This window comes from Nannospalax galili, unplaced genomic scaffold (genome assembly GCF_000622305.1).
Source record: "Nannospalax galili isolate Female #2095 unplaced genomic scaffold, S.galili_v1.0 scaffold873, whole genome shotgun sequence".
Lineage (NCBI taxonomy): Eukaryota > Metazoa > Chordata > Mammalia > Rodentia > Spalacidae > Nannospalax > Nannospalax galili.
Genome location: NW_008334005.1, coordinates 3,573,117 through 3,592,999, shown reverse-complemented (window position 1 = coordinate 3,592,999; position 19,883 = coordinate 3,573,117). Strand labels below are relative to the sequence as shown.

The window sequence follows — 19,883 nt, the reverse complement described above, 5'->3', positions numbered from 1 at the left end:
CTTGATTAAGTAAGGCTGCTTGATCGTCTCCTGTGGGTATTGTCATAGCATAATACTGTCTTATTCAAAATTCCTAAAAGTGTCGCATTTCAAATCATAGCATGAACTTCAGATAAGGGACTGCAGACTGGGGCTGACATGTGAGCAACTTGATATTCTGGTTGTACATTTTGGTTTAGAAGCTTGATGTGTATATATTAGGCCATGTGCATTTCCTACTGTGATGATTGAATTAAGGTTCTTAGCTTCAAGGGCTGAGGTCAGAAGCCGGAAGGGGTCCAGTGACCTGTGCATGGACCACCGCTCAGGAAGGTTTATGAAAAGCAGCCTGCCAGTGTGCTGCCTCTAGATAGTTGGATGGGTCGTGAGTATCAAAGATCCTATTTTGATACTGGATTTCCTCCAGGATCTCAGATGGTCTCTCCCTGTTGGAGACTGAAAACTCTAGTGTTAGAGTTGCCAAACTGTGAAGGCCACATATCCCAGAAGAAGAGTGTGAAGCCAATCTAGTCAAGCATATATTACAGGATTATTAGGATTACTTAATCAGTTCACCAAAATAACTGTTCCACAAACACTTAAAAAAAGACCAAGAACAAAGTAGAGTGGTGCCATTCAGCAACTGTTTTAACTCCAGTCAGATAGATCTGAGATTAACTCTAGCTTTCTCCTGCATTAGCTCTGGTAGCATAGGAAAACCTGCTCATAGGGTAATCAACTACCTTCTAGTTGGATTTAAGACCTGCTTCACAAGATGCAGTCCATATCCGATACTGTTATCAGGGCCAAGAATCTGTGGCTAGACAGGTCATAGACCAAAGGGGAGAAACTACTAGTATCATTCTGCTATATAGACATAGTATTAAACTGACTACTAATGACTTTGTGTTATACCCATAATTAGTGCATCTTTCAACTCTCACCAAAGCAGGTTCTTGCAATAGATATCAAGTAACACAGAAACCCACAAATAATGTGCAGAGAATAAAAGACTGAGGAGGGCTCAGCCCTAAATGGGACACCAATATTGTACCTCCACCTCAAAAGACTCAAAGATCTTTGCAGAAGAGGGAGCAGAAAGACTGTAAGAGCCAGAAGTGGTAGACAAATACAAAGAAGTTATTGTCTATATACCACCGGCCAGTTGCACATATGAAACCACAGCACTTATGATAATACCTGTGAACACCCAAGCCAGACAAGGACCCGGCATGGGTGGGGAGGAGGGCAAGAACTCCCAGGCCGAGTTGAAGATGTACTGGCATTTGATGGATGCTGGGAGAGAGGTCAGTGTTCCTTGCTGGTGTGATACCTGGTAGGTAGACTAGACTCCAAGGGATAGAGCCACACCCAAGAGCACTTGGGAAACACAGATTAGACTTGATAGGCCTTTAAAAATAAGCTTAAACAAAAGACAGATAGTAAAAGAGGACATGAAATCACAGGGGGTGGTAGTAAGGTGCGGGCGGAGATGGGGGAGGGAGTCTGACTATTATCACAAAACGTTATACAAAATTTTTGAATCCACAATGATATTTTTGAAAATTAAATTAATTCATTTCAAAAACTTGCATAACCTCTCTGTGCCTGTGTTTTCCTATCTTTCAAACTGGGATAATAGTGAACATTTTGAGGATTTAATGTAATAAAATGGTTACCACTGTGGTTTCATCAAGTCTAGTCACACTATCAAAAAACTTAGAGTTAGGAAAAGAGAGAAACAACTAATTTGCACGGGAGAGTTTAGGTAGGTTTCACTGAGGAGTTGGCATTGAGTTGACACTGAGGTACAATACTGAAAGAATGAACATTTCAACAGAGAGAAGAGAACATTGCTCTTAGGAAAAGGAATGAATTTTCTATGACTTTCTTATCTTTATAGACAACTGGAAATGCTTGTCTGAACTCAATCAAAAGATTGAAACTAGAATTAGGTGAACTACTAAACCATTAATACCAAGAGCTAAAGCTGTAAGAACAGATTGGAAGGCTAAGGGGAACATCTGTAGAGGGTCATAGACAGGGGTAAAAATTATGTAAAATGCAGAAGGGGAGCTCCAAAGGCAGAAAAACAAAGACAGAGTTCTATAAAACCATTAGTTTAAGAGAAGACATTTAAATAGGTGTCAGACGAGCCTGTGCCTCACGGGGGACAGAGAAAATCTAACCTGAGGAGGAATAGCGTAAAATAGGTAAGGACATTGTCTTACGGAGTTGGAACTCTTGACGGGCCCACTGGATGGACCCACACTGAAGGATACTGAGGGACACAAATCATAGTCCATAGACCACACACAGACACACACACACACACATGCACAGACACACACACACAGACACAAACACACAGACACACATACACACACACACGCACAGATACACACACAGACACAGACACACACAGGGACACACAGACACAGTCACACACACAGACACAAACACACAGACACACATACACACACACACACAGACACACACACAGACACATACACACAGACACACACGCACACACAGACACACATGCACAGACACACATGCACAGACACACACGCACAGACGCACACAGACACATGCACAGACACACACACAGACACAGTCACACAGACACACACACAGACACAGTCACACATACACACACAGACACACATACACACACAGACAGGTACACACACAGACATACAGATGCACACACAGATATGCACAGACACACATAAACACACGCACAGACAAACACACAGACACAGTCACACACACAGACATAGACATACACACAGACATATACACACACAGACACACAGACACAGACACACACACATGCATAGACACACACAGACACACACATGCACAGACATGCACACACAGACACAGACACACACAGAGACACATACACACACAGACAGACACACACAGACACCCACACCCAGACACAGTCACACACAGACACAGACACACACACACACATGCACAGACACAGTCACATACAGACACAGACACACACACATGCACAGACATACACACAGACACACACACACATATATATATGAGAGCTCATTAAATTGGTTGAGAGGCAGTGGGGGGAAGTGTGGGAAGGGAGCTGATCCAAATGTCATCAAATTATATTGTATGAAAATCACAAAAATTCAATTAAAATGCATAAATGGTGTATTCTTCAGAGAAAAGATAAACCTAGGTTTGAGTTCTGAGTTTTCATTTCACCCTTACTAGCTATATAACCCTTAATCATAAGATTTATACTCATAAGATCTTATATGTACAAAATAAAAATAGCAAAAGTAGTAGCATCAACCTTACAAGATCAATGTGAGTTTAGAGTGAACTAATGTATTTAAAGCATGGAGAAAACTGACTGACCAATGATATACCGATGCGTACATCTGGGAATATAGAAACTGGTCAATGCAAATTCAATACCAGAGAAAATAATAGAATAACCATCAAATTACTTTCCATCACTCAGAGGAGCTGTAAGATACTGTGCAACAATTCAAGTTAGATATTTGAACAAACAAATAATGTCAATGTCAGATCTTTTTAATTTAGCTTCTTTGAAGAATTTTAGATTGTGTCTGTTAGAGAAAAGCAGAATTATAAAATACAACCAAACTAGCTGGGCCTTTTGTCCGTTTCCATGACATTTCTAAGACTAGGCTGTAAGAATTGTTTACATCAGCATGTCTCCAAAAGACTGTTTTGTAGAAGTTATTAAGTGTTCTACGAAACAAATAAGTTTGAGAAATACTGATAAAACAGGCTACTTTACTGAGAACCTCTCAAACATTTTTAATAAGATGATGTGACTAGCCAGGTATGGTGGCTCATGCCTTTAGTCCCAGCACTGGAGAGGCAGAGGCAGGCAGATCTCTGTGAGTTCAAGGCCAGCCTGGTCTATGTAGTGAGTTCCAGGCCAGCTAGGGCTACAAGGAGACCCTGTCTCAAAAATACTGAATAAAAAAAAAAGATGATGTATCTAAAAGTTAGTAATTTTTTTAACCTTATTTTGTCATAGAATTTAAATAGATTGTGTGAGTTTGTGTATGATATGTGTATGTGGGTGTTCTTGTGTATGAATGTGGTACATGTATACCATTTTAGGTGTGTGGCAGTCAGAGGCCAACTTTGGGTATTGGCAATTACCATCCACCATATTTGAGACAGAGTCTCTTCTTTGCTGCTGCAAACCGCAGGCTAGTAGCCCATGAATTTCCAAGGATTTCTTGTCTCCACCTCATCTTGCTGTAGGGGTTCTGGGATTACAGATGCACAGTAGCATGTCTGGCTTCCTGTGAGTTCTGTGAAATCTGAGCTCAGGTTCTCACACTTGCAGATCAAGTGATTTACTCATTGAACTGTCTCACTAGGCAGCTATAGATTTTTTTTCAAGTATAGGAAAACATAGTTTGAGAAGCAAAGGTTTAGATATTGCATTGTTTTTGCTGGAGTTATAGCTTCTATGGAGAGATTAGTGAGCTGCATATGGAAAAAATATCAAGCTATTCCACATGGATAAGAGTTTAAGGCTTGTTACTTAATATTTTTGCTTGTGAAACAAACAATAGGAATCAAGGCATTCATAATTAAGCATTAAGTTGGACAGAGCTTCTGTCTACTGGGAAACAAATGAAATGCAAAGGACAGTCAAGATATTATTCTATAAATATAGAATGAGGATCGTTAGGAAGATGAAAAAGATGCTTTTTCTGTAAAACATAAGCTTTTTAGAAAACAAGAAAAAGAAATGTATGTCTTTAAAGACCAAGAAAACACACTGGATCTTAAATAAAACCACACATATACACATATGTGTGCATGCACACACACACACACACACACACGACATTAAAAGAATACCATCGTAGTATTTAGTCTGCTTTGGTCAAGTTTCTTATAGTAAAGAGCACAGGGTAATGTGAAGTATGCTGCAGACTCAGGTGGCTTCAATTTCAGGTGTTGGTGGTTATACCCTTCTTTCTTGGTGTTACATGTGTCATGAGAAAGTAGCCTTGTGTTGCTCTAGAATACAGGACTTTCAAAGCCCAGGGCCCCAATAAGGTCTCAGTCTAAGTTAAACTGTGTAGAGTGAGTGTCCTTGAAGGGGACTTTGTAATCTTTGCAATTCCCTCATTGAATGAAAGCCTCCTGCCATTCTAGCTCAACCTTTGAAGGGGCGCAGATCAGACCTTCCTATCCAGGCCACTCTGGCTACTTGAGTTTTTAAGTGCAGAGATTACCCTATAATGGCTGCATCTTCTGTTCACATTCTTAGATTTGAAGATCCTTATGAGGCTATGACATCCTCACAGCCTCTCTTAGATAACTGACTCACAGTCCCCAACCAGAGTCATGCGAGGGTATGTATGCTTGTGCTAAGATGTGCATGCATGTGAGATAAAAGAAAAACAACATGGAAAGAGAGTTATGAAAATGCAGGAGGTTCTTGATTGGTACTTGGCTTGAAGGAGAACAGTAATGAACTAGATGACTTCCAGAACAGGCAACCAGACACGAAAACATTCTCACATGAAGATGGAGTGGATGAAATAAATGGAACCAGGGTCAATAGAGTTCTTGCTACTTAAAAAGATAAAACAGGTTAGGAGACAGTCACCAGTGATGAGAAGAAATAAGTTATGTAACAAAACTGTCTAACAATGGACAGTAAAAGAATCTTGACTATAAAATTAGTTTGTTTTGAACACTTAGTGACAGGTGTTATGCTAAATATATTGTATGCATTAGCTTGTTCGAGCCTCTCATAATGACTGTGAGGTAAGAACCCTTATTATCCTCATGCTAAGGGTGAGCAACAGGATGTTGGGTAAGGTAGCTCACTTTTCCAAAGTCACATCATCAACAAATGGATGACTGAGGATATGTTCCTGTAACACACTGCCAAATTGCTAAAATAGTAACTATCACTGTTGGGTGTTTAAATTACAGCATGGAATGTCGGAAAATTTGACAATTTCAAGACTTTTCTAGACCATTGCAGATAGTTTCTAGAGTCTCTCACCAAATTTCTGCTATATCAATAACTAAAATATTGAATTGATGCTTTAGTCATTACTAGCCATTGGCTCCATCTGTCATTTTTTTTTTTTTCAATTTGAACAGAGATGTGAAAAAAAAATCTCAAAAGTCCAGAGAAGGCCAGCAAAAATACAGGGATAGATGGCTAATCAGGCACCTAAGGAAAACCAAGGAGGTTACTGTCATTTGGTAACTTGGTGATTTTCAATATGGAAAGGGTTAAGGGTATGTAAAAGTACTTATGGATACCATAACAGGAAACTCATTTCAATGAGAAAGGTTTCCTGAAAAAAGATGGTCTTCCTAGTAAACAGGGCCTTAAATAAATAAAGTCTGAAGCACAGTGATGTGTGGGACAGGGTGAAGCAGAATGGAGCCAGTGTTTATTCTTTACTGCTGTTTTGTTTTGTTTTGAGACAGGGTTCTACTATGCAGCCCTGAACTTGGCCTTGAACTCATATAGATCCACCAGCCTCTGCCTCTTGAGTATAAGAATTAAGGGTGCGTGCTACCACCTCTAGCTTGAAGCCAGTATCTTTAAGACATTGTCTCTCAGTGGCCTTACTAAATCATTTGATCCCAAGCATGAGTCAGAGTGTTGGAAAGTGTGTATGAACTTGAGCCTCTTTCATCCTGTCCTGTTAAAGAAGCAATGGACTCTGAAGTTGAAATTTGAGCCATTTTTACTTAGGGGAAGCTTTAAACTAGTTTGACAACTCTGATGATAAGGATTCTCAGGTAGCCAAACATACAATACTGTAACAATAACCTTATGAGATTCCTTCCATATTTATGGGTTTATGGCTTTTAATGACAGAGGAAAGCTTAGAATTACCATTAACAAAATCACCTAGAAAATCAACATTTCTGCACAACATAGCTTTAATATATTAAATTTTAGTAAAAATAAGTCAGTGTTTCTTTTAACACAGAAAAAAAATTGAACATCCTTACAGAGATTCTTTTTCAACCTTTGGAAGCATTCTTTTCTCCTTCATAGAAGTTTTATCCTAATTTCATGCCCCCATACTTCATGGCTTGTTACTTGGTTCATTACTTCAATATGTCACGTGATAAAGCCTGGGTCTTGTGATATTAGTTTTCAGCCCCCGCTTCTCCCAGCCACTGCTCTGAAGTGTCTGATAACATTCTCAACCTTGCACGGAATGTGTGGCGGGCTGTTCAGCTTCTCATGGTCCTGTGGCTTTTCCTCTTTCGTGCTGTGCAGGTCTGTGCTAACCTACCCCGTGCTCTGCTTTTTAAAGAGGGCAAACATTGGGCTCTTCCAGGTGGCTAATCTTCCCACGCACGGAACTGTACAAATTATTCGAAAAATCACTACTTTTCTCCTTGAGCATGGAAGAGTTTGATCTTAATGTGTTCAGAGATTTCCTTGGGCCATGCACATGAATGCTAATAGAGAATTGCCCGTGTACCCCGCGAACACAGACACTGCCTGTGCTCTTTCACAGGCATTAAAAAACTTTTCTTTATGTGGCTCCCTGAGGCTTACAGTCATGCTTTTTATCGAAAGGTGGTGCTTGCTCAGAGAGCAACCATGGCAGGCGTGGCTCAATGGGTAGTGTTTGGAACAAGCCAGTTATCACACTAGTCAACATTAGAGGCTGGCTAAAATTGGAGGGATAGACCTCCTCTGGAAAAGACATCGTTTAGGTTATTCATTGTGATAAATCAAATTGTAAATACTCAAAGGATTTCTGGAAGTTGTTTATGGCTAGTTAGTATTGTTTTCAAGACCTGTATTATTTTAATGAGAAATTAATTTAGGAAAGGATAAAAGAATTACCTGTTTCACCAACTCAGAAAAAAATGTTTCTGTGATTTTAAGAATTTTTCCCAACACATTTAATGGGAATGTCAGAGGACTGAATTTAATGAGTGATCAGAGGGCTAAAACATGCTTATAAATGGTAAATATGTAGCAGCATTTTGGAGAGGAATGGGACAAATCAGAACTGTGGGTGAAATTGAGGAAGCATTGGCTCACCATGTATAGAACATGTTGGAATGGGCAAAGTTACTCACAGGTATTTGCAGTGCCTTTGGGGATGGGGAGGTACGAGCCTGGACTCCAAGGCCGGCCCTGATAATTCTTCTTGCATTTCCCACAGTCTGGACCTGTAGTGTTGTGCTCACACTCACATGTCAGTTTGCTGTTGTCATACACACACACAGTGGCATGCAGGTTGCACTTGCACCTAGGCAGAGGAGAGACAAAGAGTTCACTGTCAGTCCAGTTGGTCTTAGTAGTCTCACTCCTGGGGTTGTTTACAGATCTCAAACGATGGAGCACTGTACAGCTATAGAGAGGCGTTTGTGAAATGGAGACTGCCAACTTAGCCCTGGGGAACTCCTTGACAATTTCCATATGACCAGAGGATGCAGCCATCCTCACACTATATCAGGAGGAAGCCCAATACTATTCTCTAGGACCTGGAAGCTCTCCTTAGTCAGATCCTAAAGACTGTCCCCATATTCATCCAAAATATTTCCTTTAGGGGCAAGTTTTTTCTGTGATATCAAATCTATCACAATTTCATTCGTTCATCTGGTTTTAAAGACCGATGCTATCTTCTTTTCTACAGATCATGAGGACAACTTTTATTTGTTGAAAAGCATTACCACAACTTGTTAAATTCAGCCTTTTTCTACAGCCCAGGTAGTTTATAATCATTTTGGGTTCTAACATCTGGGTTCTGATAATAAGAAATTTTGTACCAAGGGTTTTCACTGATTGGAGGGGTTGGGGGAGGTGAGACAGCAATTCTTACACTTCCTACTCATAGTAAATACAACAGTCACAAGGACCCTCAAGAAACAGGCCAACTGACCTCTAAAAAGAGATGCTCAGAATCCTCAAAAATACAAAATAAAACAAAACCATATATGACAGTGGTTTGAGGCTATGAACAGAGACTTTGCCCCTGCTGTCTGTAGACAGAACTGTGACATGAAAGGAACATATGATTTTCCCTAAAACCATTACCATATTTAAAGTCTTTGACTGTAAAATTGCAAAGGCCAACTTGACATGTGTTGAGGCATCAGTTTACAAATTCTCTCACCTTCTCTCAGGACACATCCTTTGGAAAAGTGAAACTTGCTTTGACAGAATGACCATGAATAGAGGTATGTGAGAACAGATGTGCCCACCTAGAGAGGACCTGGGCACCTGGGTCAGGATTAAAACACCAACGTACAACAGACTCATATAATGAAATACTACCTGTGTATAGGTGTGTTAAAAATAAATTTGGAATCTTTGAGGAACTTAGTAAGAATACCTAAGCTCAAGTTCTGTAAAGATAGAAATACTGTAGTGTTTGTGTATGTTCTTTGGAGATAGATGTCATAAACTGGAAAAAATGATAGAATACTCTTTCTTACATGGGAAAATTGACCTGCTTAACAACTGATGTTATTTCTTTAATTTCTGTATAACAATGACCAAGTTTCTCTGTAGAGGTAAATAAGCTTATACTCATAACAAGGAAGAAAATGAATGGGTAAGATTGTGACCCAGAGTTCCTGAGTGTTCTTCTAAGAAGTTGCAGTTCTGAAGCAATGCCCATTCACTCAAACCTCTCTGGGAAGACCAAGTCTCAGTTTCCTCATGGCTCTCTTAGCATGAATAATTGTTCTAGTTACACCTCTCCCTCTGTATACTTCTTAGTTATGATATGATGGAATGTTCCTAATAAAATAATACAAATTTAACTTATATATATATATATATATATCATCTTTGGAAATATACACTTTCACAATCTGTTTAAAAGGAAGGAGAAAAATAATTCATATAAATAGACAGTGTTTAATTATGAGCTGAGCCCTAGAACAATCTCGCATACACAGGCAGTTACTTGTGCTCCTGTATTTCATTAAGGATCTTCCTCTTTTCTGACGTTAGCACCTTTATTTATGGACGTGTTTATACCTATGGAGAACGTTCGAAACCCAAGTGATAGAAGCACTGCCTTATACTGATTTAACATCTTATTCGGTGTTAAAAATTCCAAATGAGGACATGAACAACATGACCCCAAAGAATATGTGCTGGTTTTGCATGTGAAAACCAAGAATGTGAAAAGTCACTGTAAATTGGATTATATTTCTTGCCACCGTTAACACTTGCATATTTGTAGTCACTCTTTGAGTTATAGGCAATTTCCATCCTAAAGACGTTATGTTAGCTGAGAAAGATATTATTTGAATAACAAAAGGAAGTGAAAGGGGAATAGATGAATTGTTTGGTATTTTTTCTCAGATTTCTTCCAGTAAAGAACTCATTGGCACCTGCCTAAAAGCTTACTCAAGATTCAACTCAGTTCATAACCTTCCCCAGAACTCATGAACATCTCTGCCTTTACCCTTCTTATGTAATTAAATTACTTCTGTGTGTTGGTTTGGTTAATTGTACTTAAGCTTCTTTGCATTTTTAAAACATTGTTTATAGACTCCCTCTCCTGGCCTTTTCCAGTTACCTCCTGAGCTCCTTCTTCTCCTTCCTGGCTTTCCTACACTCTTTATCTCCACTCACTCTCCTCTCACTCTTTCCAAGAAAGCACAGCCTTTCTTAGAAAAATCATCCATGTCTTACTTATTGAAAATAAGATGTATGTTTTTGTTTCCTTGACTCCTCAGTGGTTTTGACTGTGGAACACTCGCTTTTTCTGGGAGCTAGCCCCACTGGACACCTAAGCACATTTCCAGGAATGTCTTCTCCGTCTGCTTTTGGCACAGGCTGTTCCCTTGGGTTCTGACTTAACCGCTCATCCTTGAGCAGTCTCGTCTAGCTTTTTTCTTCTGTGGTCCTTAATTTTCTTTGAGTTATAGAATTTTAAGGTAACTTTGTGCCATTGTCCTCATCAACCCTCAATTACAAAATTAAGTTAAAAATTTGAGCCTCAGACTTTATTTACCAAAATACTTCAAGAAAACATCAAGCTTGAAATGTCCCAAACTGGACTCCTGGGCTTTCCTCCTCTGCCTTCCCTCCCTCTAAATTTTCTTTTAGAGTAAGTTTTTTCTTGGCCAAATATATCACCTTCCTCCCAGTTTGCCAAGGATGGCTCCTCCCTCTGCCTTTCAAGTACCCCCTACCTGGTCATTGCTCCATGCCTCACTAAGTCCTCAGATGTCTGCTCCTAGGGTATCTCTCAGTCCACAGAGTTCGATCAGTGATCATTTTCTTACTAGTGACTGTCACTTTCCTTAACCTGATCTATTATAGTTTCTAAACAGAGGTGAGTACTTCAGTTATATTTCTCTCTACTCAATCTCAACACTAACTTCCAAGTAGTCTTTTATACAAATAACTTTGGATCACTCCTGACTTAGAATTATTGTAAGATTTCCTATTATTATCAGGATAGAGTTGTAGCTCTATGGTATGCCTTCAAGTTTCTCTGTAATTTACCTCTTTTCCTTTCTCCAGCTCCATTGCCAGAGCTCCTAGCTCTGTGAATGATTCTTTGAACTTTGCCTTCAGGTGTTTTATAAGTTATCTCTTCTTCCTACAACATTTTTTTCTCCTTTTCATAACTCTTTGCCTGTATAACTCTTCCCTTTAGATGCTAACTTGGGTGGCTCAGTGCCAGGTTCCTAGTTGATATTCAAAAGCATTTGTCAATCATCTGTCCCATGTCTTTCCCACCCTCTAGGATGCTGTTCCTTTGTGCTTCTATGACACTAGGCAAAGCTAGTGTGTAACGAAGGCCATGCTGTCTCTGCTGTAGCTACAGACTGTGTCTCAGTTGCTCCTTCTCCTTTGTCCTCATTGAAAGGCAGCAGTCATGTCTGCTTATTTATTGCAACACACTTACCATACATCAAGGTGCTTGACACATTATAGTTGCTCAAAAGCATCAGATGATTAATTGATTAGTAAACAACTAGTTCTGTAGGTAGGAGCATCATGTGCCTGTTATCCTATATATAGCATAACAATGGATTAATAATAGAATTAGTAGGCATTAGACGAAGTCAAGTCCTCTGTGATGTACACTGAAAACTGCCACATGCTTTGTTACTGGTTTTCAAAGAACTAACTTTCTATTTGGCCAAGGGAATTCTATCAAATAGGAGAGATCTTATAAACCCAATTTAATTTAATTTAAGCTCTTGAGAATTTGCCAGAAGACTGAAAATGAATGCAAGAGTTATCCTATGACAATCTCAAAAGACCCAGGAAAAGGACACAGCTCAAAAGAGGGGAAAACAGCATGCATAGCATCAGTATTCTGGAGCACAAGACTTTTAGCTTCAACTCTCATGTGAGGGTGGCAACCTTGGTTTAGTGGGAGCTTGGGGGAGTTTTCCTTGGGCACTAGCTAAAACTCTAACTTCCCAGCAGTAAATCTACTGACCCTGGGCAGATTTCAAGCTGTTTTCCCTAGGTCCCTGTGACAATGATATGCATGGTACCAAACACTGAAAGTGAGTGCTGTGGCCGCAAAGCACTGGCCTGTGTTGGGAAACGGTTCTCTTTCATTTTCCACATTTCAGTTTATTCTCATCTCTCCCATTCCAACCAAGAGCTAAAAATCTTTTATTTAGAGCCCTTGCCAGCCAGAGTGGCTTTTCCTCCAAAGGTAAAAGCAAAAGTGGATTTCAGAGTGTTGGGAGGTTGCTCTCAATCCCTGGTATCCTGACCTCTAGCCTCAGGATGGGTGGAGGTCAGATTTCTGTGACATCCCACTTGTTTCTGACAGATTCATTATCCATTTCCATGGCCATCCAGCTCCCACATCTACTGTCACAGACAGGGGAGAACTGTACAAGTGGGTCCTAAAAGGCTTTGCTAGAAGTCAAATATCTGGTGTTCTGGAGAGCAGAACCTATTCACCAGTACTGTTTACACACAAGGATCAGGTATATAGACACTGTAGATAGAACTAATCGACTTGCATTTACCTTGAGATCTACTTGTGTGCAACTGGTGAGCACCACACTGCCAAATAAGGGCTTCTCTGAGAATGACTTTTAAACAAAAATAAGCTCTATTCTGTGCTGCAAACTTAATGAACACCAGCATGTTCTTGCTTTCAACCAGGTCTGTACTTCCTGTATTTTAGTGACCAGCTGTCATGAGTCAATTTAATCTTGCTTATAAAATCACTCCAACATTTAGATCTGTGCCACCTGCCAGTAGGTATGAAAAACCCATGCAGTCTGCCTGGTTTTTCTTTGTAACTTAATATATCTATTCTGGGAAGTATGTTGCCGCCAGAATTTCCTGCCAGCCAGAGGTCTGTGGAGTCTATTACAAATGTTTCCAATAGGGACACCAGGACAAGGGGGAATTGGCTGTCTGGAAACTGAAAGAAGAATCGAGGCCAGGTCTGGCCTTTGCAGGTCCAGGACTTGGCCACTTTTTCTCCTGGAAGAATTCATTATGAAGTGAAAGAAATTTAAGCTTCATGGATATTCCAGGCCCAGAGCAGGATCCTAGCAATGTATTCACCTGGTCATATACTTTGTATTATTTTTGAAAATAAGACATTTTTGTGCATATTAAGGAGGAATTTTCATTAATGAATTGGGCACTCAAATCTCCTGTTCAACAGCCGTGGAAAGGTATGTTTCAGGCACAAGCAGATCTCATTTGGATCAGACTCTGGCTACACGTCCACTTGCACTAGGATTATCCCTAACTACATAAATGCTTTAGAGAGCATTTTAGCATTAATATTCTTGTTTTGCAAATGCCTTCTAAAATTGATGATCAGTTACATACAATGAGGCTTTTCTATTTTTTTTCCCTTGGCAGCCCCTTTTTTTTTCATATTGGCACCTAAATTAATGACTCTCACCTCAAAACATTCTTTGAAATGTGATTTGTAGTCAAGTACCTTAGAGGTTATGAATTCAGGGGCTAGCATTTCAAAGTACGAATAAAATGCTGTCACTTATTTTCTGTGAAGCCATAAATGATGTGATGGTTAATCTTGATTGTTGACTTGATGGAACATAGAATCGCCATGAAAAATAAACTTTTGAGCATGTTGGTGTGGGAGTTACTAAACCGATTAATTGGGATGGGAAGAGCCACCCTACATGTGGGGGTGGCAGCGTTCCACAGGTTGAGGTCCTGGGCTGAATATAAAGGAGGAAGGGGCTGAGCACCAGCAGTCATCTCTCTCTGCTTTCTGATTATGGGTGTATCACAACCAGCTGCCTTGCCAGGTGTTCTCTTGCCATCCCTACCATTATGTATTTTAACCTAAAGCTGTGAGCCCTCCTCCCCGAAGTTGCTTTTGTTAGATATTTTGTCAGAGCAACAAGAGCAGTAACTAATATAGATGCATAACCTAATAAACAATTACACAGAACTAATGTGGACAGAACAAATACTTCCAAACACTGGGCATTGTGCTAAGAATGTTCTAAATATGTCACACACTATTTTCTATAAACCTCACAATAATCCTATAAGGTTGGCTCTAGTGATTGCAGATGCAGATGGTACAATTGAATACTAAAGGTTTATGAAACCCAAAACCAAGATGGAGCATGGATAGCCTGCCTCCAGAGTTTTGTTCTTAACCCTGAAGAGGGCCATTGTCTACCTAAGTGTGGTCTAACCTCATCTGCTTCATCCTTCATTGATAAGTCACGGACAACCGAATGGATGCATTTCAAAGGACTTTTGTGGCCACTGAGCAGAATAATACGTGACAGGGCTTTGGATACTACCTAATACAAAGGCCTTAACAAATATCTTGCAAATGTTATTATTTCTATAATTACTACATCTACTTCTGATGGGGTTATCTATTCATTGTGTAAGTACTGTGATACAGTCTATGGATAGCAAACTGAAAAGGCCTGCGGAGCTTCAAAATAAACATATAATTTATTGGGGAGGGGAAAAAGAGACACATATAAAATGCAGACCATAAAACTGTAATAGTGTATCTAATCATGACAATATAGGGATGTAGGGTAATAAACCTGAATTGTCTCTATGATGCAGATAATGAGTTTGCCTTAAGCCATCAGAAAGACAGTCTCTACTATTGAAGGCATGTAGAAAAATAAAAGCTGCTGTTATTCACTCAACTCTCTTCCATAGGTTCTTGTGTTAAAGGTCAGGATTGTGCTATTGGCAGGTGGAACCTTTACAAAGTAGAGCCTAGTGAGAGGACTTTAGGTTACTGAGCCCAAAGAGGATTGTGGGAACCTGGCTCCACTGTCTCTCTTCTGTCTTGTGACACGAGTGGCATTGTTCCCATGTGCTCCCACCATATTGTGCTGCCTCACTACAAGTCCAAAGCAATGATCCACTCACAGAGTTAAACATAAAGTTACCATTTGACCCTGGCACTTACATTCCTAGGTATATAACTCCTCTGAAATTAAAATCATGCTTGCAAAAAAAGTTGTATACAAGTGTTCATATCAACATTTTTCATAATCAAAAAGTAGAATCAACTAACTGTTCAACTGCTAAGAAATTGGACATGTGGTATAACCACATCGTAGAATACTATACTGCCATAAAAGCTATGAATTATTGATATTTACTGCAACATAGATGAAACTTGAAAATATTCTAAGTGAAAGAAGGCAGAAATATATGATTTCCTTTACATGGAATGTCTATTAAAAGGAAAATGGATAGATCAGTGGTCATTAGGAGATGGAAATAGGAGAAATGGAAAGTAACTACTGATGCATAGTGCCTTTTCTTTTGATTGATGAAGGTATTCTGGAATTAGTAGTGATGGTTTCACAGCTTTTTGGCAAATGACAATCACTGCATTTGGGATTTAAAAAGGAAAAAAGAGAAAGCAATATGGAATTTATCAAAAATATAATAGGAACCTGTGGATAAGAGTTTGAATTCTGGAGTATATAAAGCTGTTTAAATTCATCCACCTCTTCTATAAAACAAAATAATCAAATGCCCACCAAAGGGATGGTTTGGAGCGTTAACTGATACAACACCATGAGTGAAGTTGGCTAATGGACATCGTCTTCCTTTTTTCTACAACAGCACAGCTTCAGCTGGGCACAGAGTCTACAATGATCACATTTCTCAGCATCTACTCAAGCTAAGGATGCTACTTGAGTGAATTCTGGCCAAGAGCTTATTTGCAGAAGTGTTGCCTGCCACACTCCCATTGTGCCTGCTATGCTGCTGGCCTGGACTCCTTTCTCCATTGGCCATTTGATTCCTGGAGTATAAACACAATGAACCATGGTGGACCACATGGCCAATAGCAGAACCAAAGTCTTTGGGTAGGATGGGATGGGGTGAGGAGCCCTGGCTCTCAGATTATCTCCTACTACAGTTAGGGGACAGTAGGTCAAAGCAGGAGTACAAGCCACCAAACTAACCTGGAGCACCTCCCTGCCACCTGCAGCGCCTGCTTTGTTTTATGCACTATTACTTTGAGTTTGCCACATACATATTAATATATCTGTACGTATTAATATAGGAAGTGCTTAACAAGCGTTATCTATTATTATTATCATGTATTGCTAAGCACAATATTACAGCACGTGCCTAGAACATCAAATGGGTCTGTGTTGACCATGATTCTACAAGAAGAGGAATCTAGTCTGTCTGGAATCCCACTAGTCTTCCTCCATTTAAAAACAATGCAAACTCTAATGGTTGCTTATCACTAGTCAGCAAAAATGTTTTCAGAAATGCCCTTATTCCAAATTAAACAAAGGCTAAATTTCAATTTGAAGTAGAAATAACATAGCATAATTCTAAATTCAACCACATAAAATGGGGATGCCTATACTGTACACAAAAGCAGGGCTGCAGGACTCTAGGAAGGTGCTCTGGGAACCAAGAGGGCTGGTTGCCACACCGTTAGCCAGCCTCTTCTGCCACAGGTGTACTGATTAGTAAAGCAAGCCCCGGGTGATGTAGGCTTTCGTTTTCTGATCTCTTTTCTTAGAGAATTGTTTTTATAAACTAATTCTTATAGGTGTGTTTTAAAAGCATAAATAGGGGCTGGAGAGATGGCTCAGTGGTTAAGAACACTGGCTGTTCTTGCACAAGACCCAGGTTCAAATCCCAGCACCCACATGGCAGCTAACAACTGTCAGTAACTCCAGTCCCAGGGGATCTGACAGCCTCTTCTGACCTCCGCAGGCATTGCATGACATGGGTTCACGTACCTACACGCAGGCAATATATGCATACACATTAAAAAAAATTTAGAAACATAAATATAGATGGCAATAAAGTTTTCTTTGGGAGTGTTAAATAAAAATCAAAATTTTGATACAATCTTGATTGATTTTGATACACTGTGGTCTTTTTATCTTTTAAAATAAACTGTGCCCTAAGCTCCTACCCTCACAGCCGTAGATCAGAGCATTTCTCAACCTTCATCAGAGAAGTTTTTTTTTTTTTTTTTTTGCTACAAGTGTGATGGAACAAGGACCAGGAAGTCTTTTCTACACTTATTAGATAAAATGACTTAGACATGCTGGCATCTTAAAAACTCTCTGCATGTTCCATTTAAGCCTTGCTTGAGACTTTAAACTCGCTTGTATTGAAGTATCCAATTACATGATTCACTAAACTGCTGGTTATTTTAAATGATATTAAAAATAGCCCTTTTATTTTCTATTCCTAAGCTAGCTAGCAAAGGTAGAGTGCCATGAATATAAAATAAAAATAGGAACTTATAAATTTCAAATAATGTACAATCTGTTGGTACAGGGGAATGATGGTACTGTGTGGCCAGTTACGAAAGTCACAAGCACCTGGCTAAATGTTATCCCGAGGACTGGAGGGATGGCTCAGCAGTTAAGAGCATTGACTGCTCGTGCAGAGGGCCTGGGGTTGGTTCCCAGCACCCATACAGCAGCCAACAATCATCTATAACTGAAGTTCCAGGGGATCTGACACTCTCTTCTAGCCTTCAGGGTCATTATATGACCCAGATATACTTACGTACACCCATGCACATAAAATAAGAATAAATAAATTTTAAAAAACAAATGTCCTCCTGAAGGATAAAGGTTGTGACAAGATGATTCCTGAAGTCCAGGTTGCCACTCTTCTATGTTCCAAAGACTGACAGGATAAATAGTTTGGTCAATTAAAATTAAAATGGACACATCTCCTAGCAGCTCAAGCAGTTCCTTCAGATCCAAGGGGCAGACCAGTTCTGAACCAGGATTAGTGTAGCTCTCAGAACTCATCAGAGAAGTTTTTTTGCGGGGTGGATGGTGGTTAATGAAGAAACTCATAACTCGTTAAAGTGCAAAGACTAAGAGACTCTGGAATGCTCAGCCACAAATTTATACAAGTAGCTCTCCCAAGGCTCAGGGACCATTGTGGAAGAGGGAGTCAGAAAGATTGTAACAGCCAGAGGTTGGGGCAGAATTAAGCAAAAATGTCTTCTGGACATAAGAGGCCCACTGTGCTCACTGAGTTCACAGCATCTGTGACTGAATATGCAAGATCGGCACAAGATCAAGGCAATCAACATTCTAGAATGGAGCAAGATGGAGTCATGAGCCCCTACCCCTAACTGAGGAGCTGTAGACAGTTGGTGGGTTCTGGGGGAGGAGAGTCACTTTTCTCTAAGGATATGACTCTTGTAGGTCAACCTATATTCCAGTGTATGGTCCCACACCCAGAAATATTTGGATAGCACAATTTAGAGTCAATGGGTTATAGAATAAAAAATAAAAAAGACAAGAAGTTGAGTGTAGGGTGGTAGGGGTGGACCTGGGTACAGTTAAAGGGAGGAGCTTTGGGTGAATATGATTAAAGTACATTGTATGATATTCTCAAAAGATTAATAATAAAGATGACAAAAAACCAATAGTAATAGATGACACAATATGTTCACATAGAAATGGTAAACAATATTGGAGCCTCTAACCCTAAAGACACAAGATGATCAAAATTAAAGTAGTCAGTTTTGGTAAGAGAGATAGGGTACTTAGTGATAAGTGCTTGGACAGTGGAGAAAGAGGAGTGTGAGTTCAAATCCTAGTTTTACCACAAACCTGCTGGTTGCCTCAGCTACGTGTTTCATTGGCTATTCTCTCTGACTACTTACAACCTATAACACAGAGTTGCTTGGAAGACAACCTCCAATAGCCATAGTAGTTATAAGGACTTTTGATGTTCATATTTATCCATTTTGTGGTTTATACTGATCGACCATTACATCTTTTATTCCCCTTTCTCTTCACAGAATCACGTAAGAGAATCATTTATCTTACCCAGGATTTTTTTTCCAATTAGATGTGAAATATATCACAATAATTTTTCTTATATTTTCTTAGATTAAATAATATAATATTCTTTTGTTTTCCCCTGAAAGAGATAAGTAAAAGATAGGCATGAATAAGCCCAAGAGCCACAGAGCGTGGATGGCACTCAGAGACATCTAACACTGTACCTTTCCTCTAGCAGATGAAATCCTCAATTAAGATTTGAGCAGCTCAGTTGGGCATGGTGGTGCATGCCTTTATTCCCAGCACTCAGGAGGCGGAGGCAGAGGCAGGCAGCTTTTGGTGAGTTCAAGGCCAGCCTGTTGTACAGAATGAGTTCCAGGCCAGCTGGGGCTACCTGGAGACCATGTCTCAAAAAGTCTAAAAAAAGATTTGAGCAACTCTTGAATGTGTATAGTTTCCCTCTTAAAAAGGGCTTTTGTTCAGTCAATTCCAAATGGCTCAAAGACCTCAATGTAAAGCCTGAAACTCTGAAACTCTTAGAAGAAAATGTTGGGAAAAACCTACAAGATATAGGTGTAGGAAAGGACTTTCTAAACCGGACACCAATAGCCCAGGAAACAAGGGCAAGAATTAACAAGTGGGACCTC

At 39.7% G+C, this 19,883-nt stretch overlaps 1 protein-coding gene across 5 annotated transcripts in view; it reads right to left on the bottom strand.

The window, feature by feature from the left end:
• The window catches only part of Ntng1 (netrin G1), a 403,317-nt gene that overhangs the window by 88,726 nt on the left and 294,708 nt on the right, over positions 1 to 19,883 (bottom strand). For all 5 annotated transcript variants that reach the window (XM_008828975.1, XM_008828976.1, XM_008828977.1 and 2 more), the window contains exon 3: positions 8,095 to 8,267. In XM_008828975.1, coding sequence (XP_008827197.1) covers positions 8,095 to 8,267 — 173 coding nt within the window. The remainder of the gene's footprint in view (positions 1 to 8,094; positions 8,268 to 19,883) is intronic.